This window comes from Cucumis melo, chromosome 8 (assembly GCF_025177605.1).
Source record: "Cucumis melo cultivar AY chromosome 8, USDA_Cmelo_AY_1.0, whole genome shotgun sequence".
In the NCBI taxonomy this organism is placed as follows: Eukaryota; Viridiplantae; Streptophyta; class Magnoliopsida; order Cucurbitales; family Cucurbitaceae; genus Cucumis; species Cucumis melo.
The window spans coordinates 6,867,450-6,886,913 of NC_066864.1; the positions used below are offsets into that span (position 1 = coordinate 6,867,450).

General features: G+C 26.3%; 2 protein-coding genes across 3 annotated transcripts; one reads left to right on the forward strand and one right to left on the reverse strand.

The window, feature by feature from the left end:
* The first annotated feature begins 6,458 nt into the window (after positions 1-6,458).
* LOC103485246 (WAT1-related protein At5g64700-like) lies at positions 6,459-10,515 on the forward strand. Its single transcript, XM_008442779.3, has 7 exons — positions 6,459-6,744; positions 6,828-6,890; positions 6,998-7,114; positions 7,391-7,643; positions 8,485-8,643; positions 8,971-9,122; positions 10,182-10,515. The coding sequence occupies exons 1-7, from the start codon at positions 6,572-6,574 to the stop codon at positions 10,345-10,347; spliced, it is 1,083 nt and encodes a 360-aa protein (XP_008441001.2). The 5' UTR covers positions 6,459-6,571; the 3' UTR covers positions 10,348-10,515.
* A 3,742-nt stretch (positions 10,516-14,257) lies between these two features.
* Positions 14,258-17,621, reverse strand: LOC103485247 (uncharacterized). 2 transcript variants are annotated; one of them, XM_008442781.3, is made up of 2 exons: positions 17,116-17,621; positions 14,258-14,739 (listed from the first exon to the last, which is right to left on the reverse strand). In XM_008442781.3, exons 1-2 carry the CDS (start codon positions 17,248-17,250, stop codon positions 14,398-14,400), a joined length of 477 nt encoding a protein of 158 aa, XP_008441003.2. In that variant the 5' UTR covers positions 17,251-17,621; the 3' UTR covers positions 14,258-14,397. The 2 variants fall into 2 exon arrangements, with proteins under 2 accessions (XP_008441003.2, XP_008441002.2); XM_008442780.3 differs by having other exon boundaries at positions 17,068-17,376.
* Between the last annotated feature and the right edge of the window lie 1,843 nt (positions 17,622-19,464).

Below are 19,464 nucleotides of genomic sequence, written 5' to 3' on the forward strand. Positions count from 1 at the left end.
GGTTGTGTTAGAAAGGATGACTTGTATACCTTCAAAATTTCCTATTAATATGGTCATTTGGAATCAGGAATATATTTTAGAGTTTGTTCTCCTTTTTATTATTATTATTATTATTATTATTATTATTATTATTATTATTATTATTAAAATTCAAATAGCATAATATATTTACTATTATAATACTGTTGTAGTTGAGAAGTAATACAAAATGAAAATGGAAAAGAACAAAAGTGGCATTTTAGAGAAAAAGGTAAACAGACTCCATGCCATCCTTTTAAACTTGCAATAATATTCTTGTAAACACTTCCGCCATTTAAAATATCTTCAATTAATGGGAAAGTGTAAATAAATACAAAGCAAAATAATAATAATAATAATAATGATAAATACCAAAAAAAAAAAAAAAAAGGATCGTCACTTTTTCTTATTTGTTGTTGTTGTTGTTTTTTATTTTTTATTTTTTTTGGTTTGATTATTTATTTGTATGAAAGTGGTTGAAAATAAGGCTTGTGTGTTGTACAAATATGGGAAGGTTAATTCAATAAAATACTACTTTATTCATATATTCATATAGAATTTTAAGCACTCAAAAAGCAGGAATGGTTTTTATTATTATGTCGTGTCCTTTATATAAAGTCAATTTCGAGCATATTTGGTTCCTTAGTGAGATATGGTAATACAGTTTTAATCTTCTCTTTTCAACAAACTAACACAACATTTCAGTATTTTATGATAAAGAAATGCATCCAAATAAGAAAATTTTCAACTAAAATATTTATAAAATATAACAAAAATAAATATTTTAGTGATAAATTCTTAAATTTTACTATATTTATAAATATTTTAACCCATATTAATATTTAGAATAATATTTTCTCATATCTTATCAACTGTAAATTGTATTTGTAGAGCTAAAACAAGTTTCCATAATTTATAAACTTTATACGCGCAAAAAAAGAAAATACAAAAATACAAAAATAGTTACATAAAAGGACATATGTGACGCAACAAAAATGCATAAAATCAGCATTACCTCAAGTGCCAACCTTACATATTAATGTCACAAATCCCATACTTCGAGACCAGAAAGAAAATTCTATTTTCAAATAATCGTTCACCACCAAAGTTTGAATTTTAGGTAAGACATACAAGTTCATATATACACGTACCAAAGTAATATTCAAATCATCTAATATCGTCAAAACAACTATATGATACTGACATATGAACATGTTAGCAAAAAGACAAATTGTAAAAATCATCCCTAAAATATAATGTGGTTGTAAATATACTCGAGTCCTCGAACTTATCCAAGATTTAATATTGATTATATATAAGTTTGAGAATTGAAATTATATTGTTGTGGATCTAATTCTTATAATTATTTATAAATTTATATTAAAAATGTAAAAATAAAAGAGTGGAAAGAAGACACGTACCTTTACGTCTCCATCTCCAAATTTGCAACAAAGAAAAACTAAGCTTCATTTTGAATGTATCCACAAAAAGAATTAATTGTTTTCTTGGACTTTTATAATTTTAATAATAAATTAAGAATGAAATAATTTATATTAAATTTCATTAATATTCTTACTTTGTTTTTTTTTTTAACATATTACTCAAATCGTCCAACTTCTTTTTCAGGTTCTTAGAAGTACATAAATGAATAGTATATAAATTAAAATAAGTGATGTGGAATAACTTTCTTTTTAAAAAAAAAGGATAATTAAACTATAAGAAAATATTTATAAGATTGGAATGATATGATATTATATAAAACTTAATGTTAATTTGGAATCATAAAATCAGAAGATTAATAGTAAGAATTAAAGGTCACCAAATAGGAAAGCTTTTGTTTATTTTAAGATAAAGAAAGCACATACCTAACTAAAAAGGGAATAGTTTTAGAAAGAATTAATTTAACATATTCATTCATTTTAAATTAAATGAGCTGTTAGAATTAACTTGCTATCACCAATTTAAAAGGAATGCCAACTATTTTCTCATAGTAATAAATTTAGAGTGAGACTACTATAGCTTATTAAATGAATTTATCTAATCAAAAACATATATATATATATATATATATATATATATATAATAAAACTCAACATGTAGAACTTAATTAGATTATTTTAGAAACTATATTTTGAAATAAACTAGGTATATATATAGATAGATAGAAAATGTGTTTTTAATGTTTGGTTGAAATCACATCAAATAGTTACATCTAAATGGTATGTATGTGTTGACTGTTTTTCCCAATAATATCAAATCAAACCAATAATTTTTGTTCTCTAAATTCAAACTAATATGTCTAACTTTACATTAAAAAAAAAAAGCATTTTCAAATTTATAAAAAAAAATTTGACAAAACATATTAAAATCTATCAAATTCCTATTGATATATATTAGTTTTTCTTTGTTATATTTTGTAAATAGTTTCAATTTTTTCTATCTATAAAAATTCCTTTAAAAAAATCTAACCGAACCAATAAATCAACATGAATCTATTAGACGAATTGTCGAGGCTAGGTTTAGTAACTATTTTATATTATATTTCTAAAAGTTATATTCATTTTCTACTCATTTCTTAAAATGCTTTGTAATTAGAGTGATTGAATTCTTAGCAAAAGAAACTAAAAGTAAAAATTTTAAAGCTATATTTTTTAGTTTTTAAAATTTGATTTGTTTTTATAAATCACCAATAAAAAATAGATAAATAAATCAATTTAGAAAATTAAAAAAAAAAAAAGAAAAAGAAAAAAGAAAAAACAAACTTGGTGTCACTAAAACAGGTATTATTTTATTTGAAGGCAAAAACAAGTATTTTAAATATTTAGTAAAGGAGAGATGTGAAGTAGATTTTATGGTTGTTAAGAACTTAAAACATTGATACACACTACATTACGTAAATAAGTTTTATACTTAAAACATATAGGGACCATATACTTTGTGGGGATTAATTAAAATGTGTATTTATGAAGTATCCACGTCACTAAAATTCAATGATATATTGTCTCTATAATGATCTCGATTCGAATAGATTCTCCACTTCAGTTAATAATAAACTATATGAATACTCCTATCAAATTATATGAACCAACCCTCCCATTCCAACCACGCATATTCCACCAAAAAATTAGTTTTCATTTTACAAAAGTTTGTACCAATTTATACAACTATTTTTTAATATAGCACAATAAAATATATCTATCTCCCATGGTACATACAGATAATAGTACATCATAATTAAATTATAGTATTTCGTTATATTTGTAAATATCTTTTAAAACATTTACTATTTAAAATAATTATTCTAAACTACATACGTCAATCTAATCGTATGACTTTTTTTTTTTATATATTTTTCACTTAAAATTTACATGTCTTTTTTTTTTTAATTAAAGAGAATAAATTCTTCGAGTTTTTTCAAAAACAAAAAAAGAATGTTTATTTACGCCCATAGAGAAAACTACTAAAAGATAAAATTCATTAGAGTTGATTTTTCTTGTAAGTGTAAATAGTTTGTCAATTTTTCTATTTTTAATTATTTTTCTATGAAATTTCTTTACGAACCTTTGTTTAAATTCAAACGTGTCTTTTATTTAAATTCTTTTGATAAATATTGTATGCACATGAATTTTTCCTCTTTTTATTTAAAATTATTTCAATTGCTAATATAGCCACCGCTTAGTTTTGATGCTAATTTTTGTTTTCTATTTACTTAGCTATTTATTTTCATTTATTTTTTGTATTTGTATTTTTTCAAATTGATAAAATGATGGAGAGTTAAAAAGTAAAAATAAATATTTATATAATTCTGGATTTTGGATTATAGATTAAAAAAAACCCAAATTTTACTTTTTTTCCTCCATCCTTTACCTCTTTAATTTTGGGAAAGTTTTTCAAATTAGGTCGAAAAAAGAGAGTATACCCTTTATCTCATAGTTATTTTGCCTTTATAAACAATGTGTTTTTCACATTGAAAGGGAGGTTTTTTTGGCTTTGAAAAGGAAAGTTAAGCCTATTAAAACATAGAGTTATAAATTTTTAAACCCTATAAAAGAATTTCAAAGTGAAATATAATTTTTTTAAAAAGTTTTTCTTTAGCTAATTTCTTGGAGTTGGAGGGTCTAGAAAACCCTCCAACTTCAGAAAATTTAATCAATGATTTTTTTCTATGATTTATGTTTTTCCAAATATTCAAAATTAAATATATGATTTTTAAGGTTTCCTACTTAATATTTTTTAATAACTTATATCATTTTTCTTAAACGAAATTCTAAGATGAAATCTAGAAAATTTGGAAGTTCGATTTGCTAGAATTTTTTAGACGAAGGATCACATATTTGGGAATCCAAGATTTGATCTCAAGAAAAAATGATTCTAATTAATGTTTTTAAGACATTTTTTTTATTAAAAGGCTATTCTTATGACACATTTTGAGAAATTGTATTAATTTTTCACTTTTTTTAGGTGAGAAAATTTTCTTTAATATAGTTTAATTGATGAAATGATATCCACTTATTTTATGAGATTATTATTTCAAATATTTGAGTAACGAGAGGTAAAATAAGACGTTAAGTTTAAAAATAAATAAATAATATTTTCAATCCGAAATTTGAAATTTCGCTACCATTTTTAAAAGAGGTGTTGTGGAGTGCTAACATCTTTCTCATACACAAATGACTCCTAAACTCAATTTTAGTTTTCGCTAACCATTTTTCTAATAATTTTATTTAAAAAATTGTCTATTTAATTTCATTGTCCAATCACACCGTAAAAAAATGGTGGAGACTTTTTTTTTTTTTTTTTTTTTCATTTTGTTTCAAAACTAACCTCTTAATTGAAGATGTTGATCGCTACGCATCGTCTCGAATACGTGGTGACCAATGTTGCAGAAAATGTACAGTTATTATAAATAAGGACTAAATACTCCAAAATTTCCAAAATACCTTGTTTACAAAATTAAGCACACAAATTTTAAAAAAATAAATTAAGAATTAATTAACTTGAAAGTCAAACGCTAATACACATTCGTCCTTCCAAATGTATTTAATTTCTTTATTATATAGTCCTCATCCATCAAACTCAATGGGAAAATAATATATACCATTCCTCGTGTTGTAAACAAAGAATTTTCACTTGACAAAACTTCTTTAAATAATCATATTTTTACAAATTTTAGGATCTTAGATCACTATCTTTTCGACTAATCTATTTGTAAATATTTGATTAATTTTTAATCTTCTTTTCTCATCTTCTTTTTTTTTTAAAAAAAAAAAATCAAATGAAAAGTTTGAATTCAAATATTTTTTTTATTGATCTCTATTTTGTCCTAATTTGTATATCCTTTTTCAATTTTCACACTTCTTAGTCTTTACTTTTTCTAGCTCTATTTCTCTTACCCTACACGTGCTTCATTTCTTAATTTCTTCACACATTCGTATCCTTCTTTTTTTCTATTTTTTTGAAAAGAGAAAAAAAAAAAAACGATTTTCATTTCCAAATTCATTGCACTGCCCTATTTTTAAATTAGAAATTGGCAAAAGAAAAAGATATAATTGTGGATTTTTTCCAGGAAAAAAAAGAAAAGAAAAAGGACGACATAAAAATGATGTCATGGGTACACCGAAGAATGTCGCATTTAGTGAGACTTAAAAGTAGAAAAATGTGTCCCATTACTTAACTTTTAACTTATACTTATACACAGAGCTACATTTAATTACCTTCCTTTCTACCAACAATCCAAATTTTATTTCGTACATGTCAAATGACTCAAATTTTTTAAAGAATAAATACTAAGTTTTTTGTTTATAATACAAAGTACTAACCAACTTTAAATTACCTAAGCCCAATCATATGTGTCAATATATCCGTTACAAATCGATGAGACCCAAAACATGGTTTCACTCTAGAGAAAGATAAAAAATCACAAAATTTTAATAAATGGGAAAAAATTTGATAATTTTCTAAAAATTGCAAAGCACAGTAAAACTATATTCAAACATCTAATTAATTCATGAAGGGTGTGAACCAAAACCCAAAATCATGAATAGACTTTAAAGAGAATTTAACTTCTGAGTCGTCCACTATAACGGTATAAGTAAAATGTTAGGATTTCATTATGTTTAGAATATGCCCATATAACTAAATTATTGAAAAAAATTCAGAATAAGCTAAGATAAAAAGTTAATTTAATAATAAAATAGAAAGCAAATAGTAGAAATAAAAGGGGGTGAAATTTTGTTTTTGTAATAAATCCACAAATTCTGGTTAGTTGCCAAAGTATACAATCCTTATTCGTGAATAACATGGAAATGTTTGCTTACCAAAAAGAAAAAGCCATATGGACATGACCAAACCCAAGGATTATGCTTTTATGGGTCAACACTTATTTTTTTTATTTCTTTCCTTCTATAAATTCTTTCATTTATTTACATCTCTCACACTTAAGCAAAACCTCATTCATTCTCTCTCTCTCTCTCTCTCTCTCTCTCTCTCACTTCCTTCATTTTTTATTTTCTTTTTTTGGTGTTCTTCTTATTTGAAAAAAAAAAAAGGAATTATGGGTTCAAAAAAACCCTATTTTGTAGCAATAGCAACACAAGTATTTCTTGCTGGAATGAGTCTTCTTTCTAAAGCAGCTTTTGCTTCGGGAATGAATACCTTCGTGTTTGTGTTCTATAGACAAGCTGCTGGAGCTGTTTTTTTCCTTCCTCTTCTGTTTTTTTTAAGAAGGTAATAACTCCTTTTTCTATTTTTTTTCCCTTTTGGAGCTATGTTCTAATCACTATCTTTTTTTTTTTTTTTGGGTGTTTCAGAAAAGAAAGCCGATCACTTTCACTTAAAGATTTCTTGAAAATTTTCGTGATTTCGTTAATAGGGTATGGTGTTCTTTTTTCCTTTTTGATCGTCAACATTTTGAATAATCATGAGAAAGACTTTACGTTCTCACGAAGTTCATATTTTTGGAATTTAAAAATAAAATTAGGATGACTGTTGGATTTAATGCCTATGGTGTTGCTGTTGATTATACATCTGCAAACTTGGGTGCTGCTGCATTTAATTGCCTCCCTGTCACAACATTTCTTTTCGCTGTTTTATTGAGGTACAATTCTCTTTCAATCTCGAAATCCATATATATTATCTAGTCTGCATCTATCTTTATACATTCACTTTATAGAAAAGACGTTTTTAAAGAGAAGTAAACTGTTATTTGACAATTTAATTATGATGTAGCATGCCTGTTTTTGAAAAAGTAGAAAACAATAAAGTTGAAAAGAAAAGAGGTTAATGTTATTGTTCTTTCTTTTTCACATGGAAAACTTGAATTATACATGAAAGTGATCACTTATTCATTTTTCTTCTTTTCAATGATGCATAGGATGGAGAAAGTAAATTTAAGAAAAGTGGCAGGAATTGCAAAAGCTTTTGGAATATTAATATGCATTGGAGGAGTGATAACACTTGCATTCTACAAAGGTCCATATTTGAAGCCACTCATCGACCATCACCTTTTGAAACTTCACAAATCATCACATAATATTCCTCATTCTTCCTCTTCTAAAACTTGGATTATTGGCTGTTTCCTTCTCTTCGTCTCCAGCATCTCTTGGGGTTTGTGGTTTGTTCTTCAGGTTGTTTAACCTTTTTTTTTTTTTTTTTAATTATATATTATTATTTTCTCTCTTTCTTTACTTTTAAATTTTTTTTATTACTGGTTACTGTTTGCTAAGTACTCCTTTAATTTATTATTTAATTAAGTGATGTGTCTTGCTAGAGTGGGGGCAGGATAATTTTGATCAAATTTTAGTGTTTGATGAGACATCACAATAACATCATCCATTAGGTTAAAAGTTTGGAGTTTATTAAATTTTATTTCAAAGTGTACAGACTAAACAAATAGATTCGTGAAGTTCTTTTTTTTTTTTTAATATCTTTTTTGTTTTTAGTAAATTAATTAAAAAAAATTATACCGTAATCATTAATAATGTGGAGTACCTAAAAATAAAGTAATTTACTGACTACTTTTTTTGAAAAAACACACACACATTTTACTAATTAATCTTAAAGTAACGCCATCTCTCATCTCATCTATATTGTATCTATCCAAAGTGGTTTTTCTTTTTTTATACCTACCCTTTTAGTTGAGATTTTGAGTGAATTTCAATGATTTTAGAATGATATCAAAGTAGTTTCATTTAAACTTATGCATCATTTTCTTTACCAATTAATATTGATTTCTATTTGTTGGATCTTCTTCATATTTTAAGTCTACGAATGAGTACTGAGTGCTACGTCAAATAATATATAATTAAGTTCATCTTTATCCATCGTCGGTTTAAGCTTTTAGGTCAATTGGTTGATTTGAGAACGATCGAAAAGATTGATGATAATTTATGTTTTAATTTTGGGTGGGTTCTCACATGATTAAGTTTTGAATAATGTGGGATGATTTTGATTGTTTAAGTGCTGCAGGCTTATTTTCTCAAGACATACCCATCACCTTTGGAGTTTATAAGTTACCAAACATTATTAAGCGCAGCCCAATCTTTTGTGATTGCTATTGCAATGGAAAGAGACCCTTCTGAGTGGAAATTGGGTTGGAACATTAGGCTTCTTGCTGTCGTTTATTGTGTAAGAACACACTCATTACCTTTTTTATATATGCTTTTCAATTGTTTACTCTAAATTTCTTGGTGTTTCTTTTTCCTTCATGTTAAAAAAAATAAATTAAACTCTGAATCTCATTATTGTTCTGATTTAAGGAATCTTTTAATTTCAGTTAACTATTTTTCTATTTTAAAAAGCAACAAATAGGAACGGACAAAGTTTCTATATTTTTTCAAAAAACTAAAAAATCGAAGAACATGAAACTAGAAATAGGAGATTTATCAAACATACAGAAAGTTTATTTAATTTATTTTTCTTTTTTTCTGTTGTCTCTCTTAACACACACAATAGGGAGTTCTTGTAACAGTTGTTTCGAATTTCTTGCAATGTTGGGTAATAAAAGAGAAGGGGCCAGTTTTTCAAGCCATGACAACACCATTGAATGTCATTGCCACTATTATTGGCTCTGAATTGCTTTTGGGTGAAGGAATCAACTTGGGAAGGTTTGTCTTTTTCTTCTTATTAATTAATTAATATATAGATATGTCTAATTAATTCTTCTTCTACTTTATATTAGTTTGATCTTTTCATTAAAATATATTAAATGCTATCTTTTAATCTTCTTTTAATTCGATTCCCATTTGTAAGAAAAAGTTATTGAAAATGCTTTTATGTAGTCCTTCGAGGAAAAAAAAAAAAGCAAAAACAAAAGAGACGTTTGGAAATTTCTATGAACGTGAGTGTGGGTAATGCTTTTGTTTTTGAATTTTGTATGTTCTTTTAAACATTGGCTTATTGCAAACTTTAAGAACTATTATGAGAATAATTCATGAGAGGATGATCGGCCCCACTCTAGAAAGTTTTAGAAAGGTGGAAGAACTCACAATTTAGAAACACGATTTGCTTATCTTCGTTATTTTGAGATGGAGTTTTTATCAGGTCTAGCATTGAATTATGGTTCCATGAAACAAATAACTTTCTTATGTTAAAGAAAAAAGAATTCGATTAAAGAACGGTGAGCTCCAAATATACGCCATCTTGTGGGGATAAGGGACTAGTTGGACGAGAATGGGAAAAGCATTCCTTACCCCATTTGCTTCTCTCTATCTTTTGCTTCTTTTGTCTTTAAATATTTAATATATAATCTGTTCTTTCAATTTATGGCTCATAGCAACTTTAAGAATAAAGCATGCTACACGAGACTAAAATAATGTTTTGAAGAACGCTATATGCTTGTTTTTTTTTCTCTGTGTGGAGAAAAATCTCCATCTAATCTCAACAAAATTAAATGAGAAATTCACATGGATGAGAACAGGGGGGGATAAAGATGGGTACAGTGAAGTTACCCCCCCTGGTACTGTTCTACCACACATCTTTTGTTTGAGATAAAATTTTGTTAAAACTAACATAAAGTGTCAAATCCTAAGAAGGAAACAAGACAACTTTTTAACATCTGGTTCTCATAAAATTAACTTCTTACCACGAACAACAAATATATCACATCAGCCTTATTAGAATCCTAATTAGCTAATATATTATTTTGTTATTTCATGTTAATGCAGTCTTATTGGTGCCATTTTGTTGGTGATAAGTCTCTACAGTGTATTATGGGGAAAAAGCAAAGAGCTCAACATGGTTGATTCAGATAGTAACATCCAAACAAATGTATTTGTTTCACCTCAATTACCAAAAGATTTGTCAGAGATGAGACCAACGGCTGAACCATAGATATATATACACACATGTACACTATATAGTTTTTTTTTTTTTTTTTTTTTTTTGTTTAGCAAATAATGTGGTTTCTTCTTCAAATCTTTGAAATTTTTGTTTACTATTTCCTAATATGCATCAAAATTAAAATCCTTTAATTATTAAAAGTAACTGTAGTTTTTCAAAGTTGTATCATCTATGTATATTTAATAGAAAAGTGGGGTTAAATCTCATATATAATAGTTGTTTTGTTGTCCAACAACTTTGCCTTGACAAGATTAATACATGATCTTTTTTTTTCTTTGAAACATCAAATATTGATATGGTTAGAGTAACCAAACTTACTCGCAATTTTTATTTATATCATCTATCTTTTAACATCATTTTATTTTAAAAAATAAGTCGCTAGTTGAATTATTGGTTAAACTTAAAAGAGAATAATAATAAAATTGAGTTAGATTTTGAAAAACATTGATAAATTGTGGAAAACAAAACGAGAAATTGAGGATTGAGTAAGATATATTCGAAGAGTTATAATTATTCGAGAAACAAAATTAAAAATATAAGCAAATGGAATAAATAATTAATGTTGGATTTGATTAGGTTTAATGGTAAAAGTATTAAATATATCATATACATGTGAATCACAAATTTATTAAAAAGAAATGAAAAAGAAGACTATTGATTGGGTTGGTGGCATGGAATTATACAATTATTGTTTCGATCCTATTTTTAATTAATTGATATTAGATTATCCGTGGGGGAAATTATAAAGAAAAGTGTTTAAGAATTATACTTTACTTAGGCTTATGCTACCAACTTCATTAATTATAATAAAAATTATTAGATTGTGAAGTGAGTTGAAAATTTTGACCATCATCAATTCATAGAGTCGGTTAGAGTTAAAAGGCCAAAAATTCACTCGAAATCCATAATTGACTTTAGGGTTAATACTTCCTTAATTAATTTTAAAAATAGAAATTGGTAGGAAAGGACTTGAAACTTCATTGAAAAGAGAGATTCCATAATCCACACGATTAAGACATTTTTCTTCTTCTTTTTTTTTTTCCTTCAAACTTTTTCAAGAAGTGACAAAAGTATTTGTCTCACCATATGCCCTTCATTTCGTTGAAAATAATATGAAAAATAGGTTGGGCAGTTTTCATACAGAGACTTATTATAAATGAGGATAAAGTTTGCAAAATTATTTTGCACATATTATAAAAAAGACAGATCAACCATACATTTCTATTAGTGTTTATTAATATTATTAATAGAGACGTTTAAAACCGTCACTTTCATATATTAACTGAAAAGTAAGGACACATTACACACTCCTTAATAAGTTTGTCCATATTAATAGATATGATTAGCATGTGTTTATAATTTAACTGCTTAATTTTGTCGATAAACCGTTTTTTGAAGAGAGAAATTGAAATGTTTGACAATAATTTTGATTTTTTTATGTATATTTCAAACCACCTTTGATCAAAATAATTTTTTCTTTAAAAAATCTTTAATCAATCCAAACAAATCTATCAACCTATCCAGATAGGTTCGTCAACTTTTGAACAAATAATTGAGATGGAAAATTTTCGGACCATGCAGCAGAAACACAACCTCACCTTTTTTAAAGTTCAAAGGAATGGCCTAAATTTTAACTTTTTAATGTGTAGTCAATCAAATCACAAACCCTACTTATATGTACCCAAAGAAAAGGAGGAGCAAAACTTTAATTTTAATGTCTAGGTAGAAAACTACGAACTACGAAGCAGCTTCCAGAAAATTAAAGTTATCACTTTCTCGACCGAATTAGGTTATTTATTAATTAGATGACGAAAATAGACCAGAACGAGCGTATATAATACAATTTAAAAGAATTTATAAATAAAATAAAATTTAAACAGTTAAGAACTTATGAATGAAAAATCATATCGCTAACAAAAGTTTATTACGATAGAATCTAGTACTAATAGAAGCTTATCGATAATAGATTTTGCAACTGTCAATTATTATTAATTTACTATATTCAATCCTGCAATTTATCTTGGTTCGTTACGATTATTGTTATATACTAACTTTGGAAAAATTAATATTAGTTTCATCTCTCATAAATTAAAATTAAAGTAAAAGAAATAAAAAGAAACATTGATTAATTAAATCGAACATAAAAAATTTTCTTCCACTTTTCAAAGCTTCGTCCCCACTAATTTTATTTTTCTTCTTATCTTATGAACTTTAATTAGACATCCCGAAGGATAGAACTTGATTTTTTAATTTATTGATATGTTTTAGATTCAAATAAAGGTTCATTCTTTTATATTTAAAAGATCAATCAAAAAGAATATGTGGTGAATTTATAAGCATTCCAAAGTTTCTAACTACCTTAATATATATATATATATATATATATATATATATATATATATATATATATATATATATATATATATATATATATATATATATATATCGTTTAGCTTGTAGACTCCTTTTAAAAGAAGAACACTTAAATGGATACTTGCAAGTGACACAACTTGTAACATATAAATATGAAAAAGAATTCATTTCATGAATCATAACATAATTGTAAAGTCTACACATTAGGAGCAAAAGTAGAAAAAGAAATGTTTTGGACAAATAATGGTACTCTATTGTGGGTTGATAATAAAACAAATTATTATTTTTAACAAAACAGTCAAAATTAGCTATAGTAAGTGGAAGTAATTAAATTAATAATCATACAGATTTTGATTTTAAAAAAAAAAAAAAAATCCACCAAACAAGGGTACACAACTATGAGATAAAATCCACAATATATAAATGTGTATATACCATTTCAGCCCTACCATAAATATTTTTTAGTTGATTCATTATTGTAAAGTTGTGGCACCAACAAGGAAATTATGTTAAAATTATTGAATGTTATCCATTTTTTTCAAGATGGGACTTCATCCACTATGGTCTATGAAGTGTTTCCCACTACTAAGTACTAACACTTCATATTTGATGAATAATAATATATGGAACAATTATTATAAGCTACATTTCTTCACTTGATATTTAAACATTTTGTTTTGAAATAACACATGTCAAAGTTTACAAGAACATTATTATTGATTTATTTTAGGTTGAATTTAAACTATTTCTAGAAGGCAATTAAATATATACAATATATATAATAATTAGACGATCATACCTTTAAAATCAGTTTGGTAGTGCATAAGGGGTACCAGACTTATTGGGTTCTTTTAAGACTGAAATATAATGTTGCACTTTGTGAGTCATTATGCATTTAATACTAAGTTGCACCCATTTCATGAACTTGTGTGTGCCTTTAAAAGTATGAAGATTTTGTCTCGTAGATTTTATAAAATATTTTATGTGTTCACATGTATTTGAAATTGTATATACTATAATCCTAACTTATTAGCCTGAATTAGAGTATGTCTAGAGATTATAATTATTATATATTGCTAAGAAATATGAATAGATTTGTTTACCTGTGTTCACGATATTTCATAACCTAAGTATACAATATTTATTTTGTATCATGGGTACAACTATATATTGCTATAAATCTAACCAAATTGTTTATCAAATCTAAACCTAACAGTATTAGTTATCTTAACTACATGTCAATTTATTTCACATCTCCCCTATTCCAATTCTATACCCCACAATTCAATGTAAGTTAAGACATAAATGATATTAGTTTTGAAGTATGATATATGTTATGACAATCGTAATTATTTGAAAAAAATATTCGATATATATTAAATTATCGATTAACTATGGTATACGAGTCTAAATTGAATTATATATATGTATATATGTGTGTGCGCGCATCTTTAGAGGTACTTTTTGGGCTATGAAACAGAGACAGAAACATAAAGTAGAAACAAAGAGTACGTAGTTAAGAGAGAAGTAAAGATGAAGGTATGTATTTTTCCCCATAATTCATAACATACCTAAAAGGAAAAAAGGAAGACGAAAATGAAACAATTTGGATATTGGTTCCTCAGCGTAATTAACTAATGAAGGGATTTTTGTTTTGAAAATTATTTATTAATTAATTACCTTCACTTCTTTCTCTGTTTCAGTTGGTTTCTCCGATGACTCTGTCTTCTCCGGAGGAACATCATTTTCAGTGGTAACTTCCACTTTGATCTTGTCTTCATTTTTCGGGTCAATTTCTTTGTTTTCCTCATTTGGGGTTTCCATTAATTTCTCTGATGAGATTACAGTGTTGTTTTCTGTAACAGAGTCCGAAACTGCTGGCTCCGGTGGGTTGTTTTCGGACGGCTTCTCCTCCGGTAGTGGGTCTATTTGCTTTTCAGTTTCCGGTGGGTTGGTCGCTTGCTTCTCCGGTGGATCTGCACCTTCTGTCTTCTCCTTATTACCTTCTTTCTGTACAAATCCAAAAAGAATTCCAAATTAATGACATCCAACTCTTTAAATTCAAATATTATTCAAATAATTATATGTATATGAAAAGAAAAACGTAGACACCAACGTTAAATCTCAACGACAAAATATGCATCTTACCCATTTCGAAAATTAAGCTTCCTCATGATATTTATGTTTATAGACTATTTTTTCTTTGTTTGAAATATTAGTTCCGGAAACTACTAGTTAATATATACAAAACGATGTTATGAACTTTTCAGAAATTTTTTAGATTTACTTTAGAATTTTAAAATTTGTCCAGAAACAATTGTGGAAAAGCATTATTTATCGTTAAAATTAGATAGAGACTGAAAGACATATTTTGACATGAAAAAACTTATTATATGAATGATTTTATATATATTTTTTAAATTGATATAATCTTCGTCGATGAAGGATCAATCTTTCCCACAACAAACCAAACAATGAACTTAATCCTCGATTTATAATTATAAGAATGTCAAAGCTTAAGAGAGAGACAGACAATATGTTCGGCTGGCCCAACTTGAGTCCAACCAAAAGTGAATCTATTGGGCTAGGCCTTTAATTTAACTCGATCATATTTTTCTTTGGCCTAAAATATTAAAAAAAAAAAATTACAGATACAACAATTATATTTAAAATAATCGAGTATATTACAACATTTTTTTAAATTTATAAATACGATAAAGTTTGCCAGTATATTATTGAGATCATATAGCAAATGTCGGTCTATGGGTATATTAACGATAGAAGTCTATTGCAGATAGACTTTGCTATATTTATAATTTTTTTAAAAAATATTTCTATATGCTTTATAATTATTTTAAAAATTACTATCCATTGTAATTATTATTTAAAAATATATTTGGTTGGTTCTTCCTATTCGTTACTTTATTTTCCATTGATTTCTAAATTTTAAAAATTTAGACAATTTAATTTTTATTTCATCGTTAAGTTTTGATATTTTATGAATTTTTGCATTTCTTGTGTCATTTATGTTAACTTTTAGAAAATTGTTTTAAAATAATTATGACTAAAAAATTAAAAAATAATTTTACTAGTGATGAAAAATTATTAAAAATATTTAGAATTTAACTTAAATTTATTAAGAAGCTTCAATGCTAAGGACCAAATCCATGAAACTAAATCTACAATTTATGAACTTTTAAGTAAAATTATCTTTGTCTATCTAATTTACATCCCAATAGACAAAGGAGTTTGATGAGAAAAAAAGAAAAGGGCAGACAGCATTTATTTAATTAGGTGACAACGAGGAAACCATATTATAGAAAGCAACGATGGAAAACAAAACAAAATTATGGAATCTCTCTTCTTTTTCATTTTGTCTTCCACCACAACACAACACCCCATCTACTGCCACTGCTTCTCCTCATAATACTCCAAACCCATTCCACACCTTTCTTTTAATTTAACCTTTTCTCTCCTTCACAATTTACTTTTTACCTTTTAACCTTATAAATTGTAAGTGTGTACTGAGTTCAACTTGTTTTTGCTTCTTTTAATTTTGTGTCAATTGGATTTCCTCTACGATAACTTTCAAGTGTTTAATAAAATTTTTCATAGACTTTTGCACACATATGGATAAACATGGGCATCATAGAACTCACTTAATAATTGTTTAATCACTTCTCTCACGCTTTCATATGTGAATGGATTTAGAAACTCAACCAAATTTTTCTTTAAAATTATCCATACAATTTTAATCTCTATTTTCTTAATAATTGTTTTCTTACTTTTATGTTTGATAGGTATGTAAATGGTTCAAACTTACTAGAAAGGTTTGTATAAATAATTAAACTCTTAGGTCTAATAAAACCCAAACGTATCAGACACTAATCTTAATGTTAACTGATTATAAACACACAATTAGAAAGAAAACTAAATTTATAATTGAACTTTTTTATATTTGTCAATGATTAATCAGCTTTTACCCAGAGGAAAAAAAAAGGGCAAAATTTGCTGTCTAATTGTTCTACAGAGAAATGTCCAACAAAATAATTTAAGAGAAAAAAACAAACCAAATGAAAGGAAAAAGACAACCCACTATACATTTTCAATAATATTCATCTACATTTTTTTTCCTATTATTTTTCTCTCAAATTTTCTCACCATCCAAACACATTCAAGAAGATCTTCAAATAATTAAATCACACCATCATCAACACACACCCACATCAACTTTTCAAAAGATTTCTTTTTTTTTTTTTTGAAATACCCATATAAATAATTTTTTTAAGAAACAAAATATTAAATTAATTGGGTAACTTTTTTTGAAAAAGAAACTACCTGATCATCAATCAACAAATTACTAAGAGAACGAGGCTTAGAATCCACCTTGTCATCGTCGACCACGATCTCCTTCGCCTTTTCATCACCGACATGATCCGGTTTGGTTTCGGCCGGCAACTCCTCCGGAGCCTCGCCGGACTCCGCCTTCATACCCTTCGGCTTAGTGGCACAAGCTCCCATCTTTTCTTTTTTTTTCTTCTGTTGTCGTTGTGTGTGTGTGTGTGAATGAATGAATGAAAGTGAGAAACAAAGAGAAAATGGGTTTAATAATTTATAAAGAGGGATTTTCGGCAATTTGGGATTGGGACAATTGGTCAGAAACAACGAAATTGCTAAAATAAAAATTAATTGTTAATAAAAACAAAACAAATACTCAAACATTATTGTTTATGGTTAGAACGTATGTAATGTGTACAAAAATATATAATAAAATTGTATACTCTCACAGCCTGTCGTAATTTGTTTGTTTACTTTATTCCATAAACTAAATGCTTTTATTTAGAAAAAAAAAACATGGATTAGTTTTTAATAAGAAGTAGTAGTGGCCAGGTGACAAGAACAACGGAGGAAAGATGAGGAGTTTTGGGAATATTATTATAGCATTTTCAGCAATCGGTTTTGTTGTGTTGTGTAATGTTAACAAATTACAGGTTGGCTTATTGGAAAAGAAAATATTTCCTAACAAGAAAAATCAAATGTATTTTAAAAAAAAAAATTCATATAAAGGAGATTATATAATTGAATGAACTACACAAAAATAAATAATAGTCTATAATAAACTTAATTATGTTTGAAAGATTGTGATTAATACAAAACTTTTAATTTACATGTTTATAATATGAAAAATGCTTAAGTGCTAATAACTATTTTAGGGAGTTTATTACATGTAAAATTTTGATAATTTGTGGGAGAAATTTTCTTGTAATAACAGAGTCTCGTTACTTATGTTTACAGTGTTAATTTGTTTGAAAGTGTTAATATATAGTTGGGCCAAATTTTTTCTATTTATTTGTGCTAATCCAAAGATTCAATTAATTGGTTTTGCTACAATTATTTTGGGATGCGAAATTTTTCATTATACCTATCTTCTTCTTCTTCTTTTTTTCGGTTACCAACAAACTCTGAATTTTATTCATCAAAAGTACATAAATAAATACAAAATTAATTTACATTGTCCTCTGCCATCTCATCTAACTCTGATATCTTCTTCACATGACTTCCTACTTCTATCTTTAGAGTACCAAAAAATTTGGTGGTTATGTAATCAAATTTTGAAATTTAAAGTAAAATTATTGAAAATATTTTTAAATCTAAATAAATTTTAGATTCCAGTCATTAGTGAAACAAAAATACTTGTACAAACCAAAAAAGTAACTCCATCCCCAACGGTCCAAAGATTAAAAATCTTTGGAATATTCTGTACCCTTCATCGATGATAGACTTTTGGATATAAAAATTTGTTATATTTTATAAATATTATAAATATTTTAATTTATTTTGTTGTATCTAAAAATATCTCATGTTAAATTGTAAATAAGAGTAGTGGTACAATAAATAGTACCATAAAACTTTTTAATTTACGACGAAAGGTAATTTTCATTCACATTTTAAAATATAGAAATTAAGATGAAACAAAATTGAAAACAACTCGTATCAGATAGTATTTTAATTTTATTATTATTTACGAATTTAAACTCTTCCATAATTATTTCTTGATGTTTCCTATTAAAAATCTTTACGTTTCATAGAAAAATGAAATATAATAAATTGATTTACTATTGGGTGTGAATATATATTTTGTTTTCTATTTTTGAAAAAATATCGATAATAATTTAAAAGAAAAATACAAGAATAATGGAATCAAATATAACTAAAGGGAGAATCAATAAATTAAAATGAAATGGAAAAAAACTTAGGGCAATGTATCAAATCCAAGGCCGGCTTTAAAGATAAAAATATAAAGTGGACACATTTATTATATTACCATTCTTATATACAAACACATTCACTATATCATTATTATAATTTGGTTGTGTTGGGCTCATAAAGGCATAGAAGCAAAGTTTGTGGGCAGCTTCTAATTAAAATAGTGGATCGCCATTATCATATGATTGATTATTAATCAATATATTCGTCCAAGACAGAAAAATAATAATTCATCCAACAAACTCCATAATATTTTATTTCTTCATAAAATCCCAAACTTCTAAATAAATAAATGTGAATTAATAATCATTTCAATTTCCTTTTCTTTTTTCTTTTTATAATAAAAATGAAGGTATCACATTCTAGAGATGAACAGGTCTCTTTTGATTGATGCTAATTCTTCCATTTGTTAAAGATGAGATTGAAAAGAGTTTTAATTAAAAATAAATGTTTAAGGTATTTACAAAT

Coding starts and splice junctions, on each gene's coding strand:
- LOC103485246 (XM_008442779.3), top strand. CDS start 6,572: ATGGGTTCAAAAAAACCCTATTTTGTAGCAATAGCAACACAAGTATTT. Junction 6,891..6,997: donor TTCGTGATTTCGTTAATAGG/GTATGGTGTTCT, acceptor AAATAAAATTAG/GATGACTGTTGGATTTAATG. Junction 8,644..8,970: donor TTCTTGCTGTCGTTTATTGT/GTAAGAACACAC, acceptor CACACACAATAG/GGAGTTCTTGTAACAGTTGT.
- LOC103485247 (XM_008442780.3), bottom strand. CDS start 17,250: ATGGGAGCTTGTGCCACTAAGCCGAAGGGTATGAAGGCGGAGTCCGGC. Junction 14,740..17,067: donor ATTTGTTGATTGATGATCAG/GTAGTTTCTTTT, acceptor GGATTTGTACAG/AAAGAAGGTAATAAGGAGAA.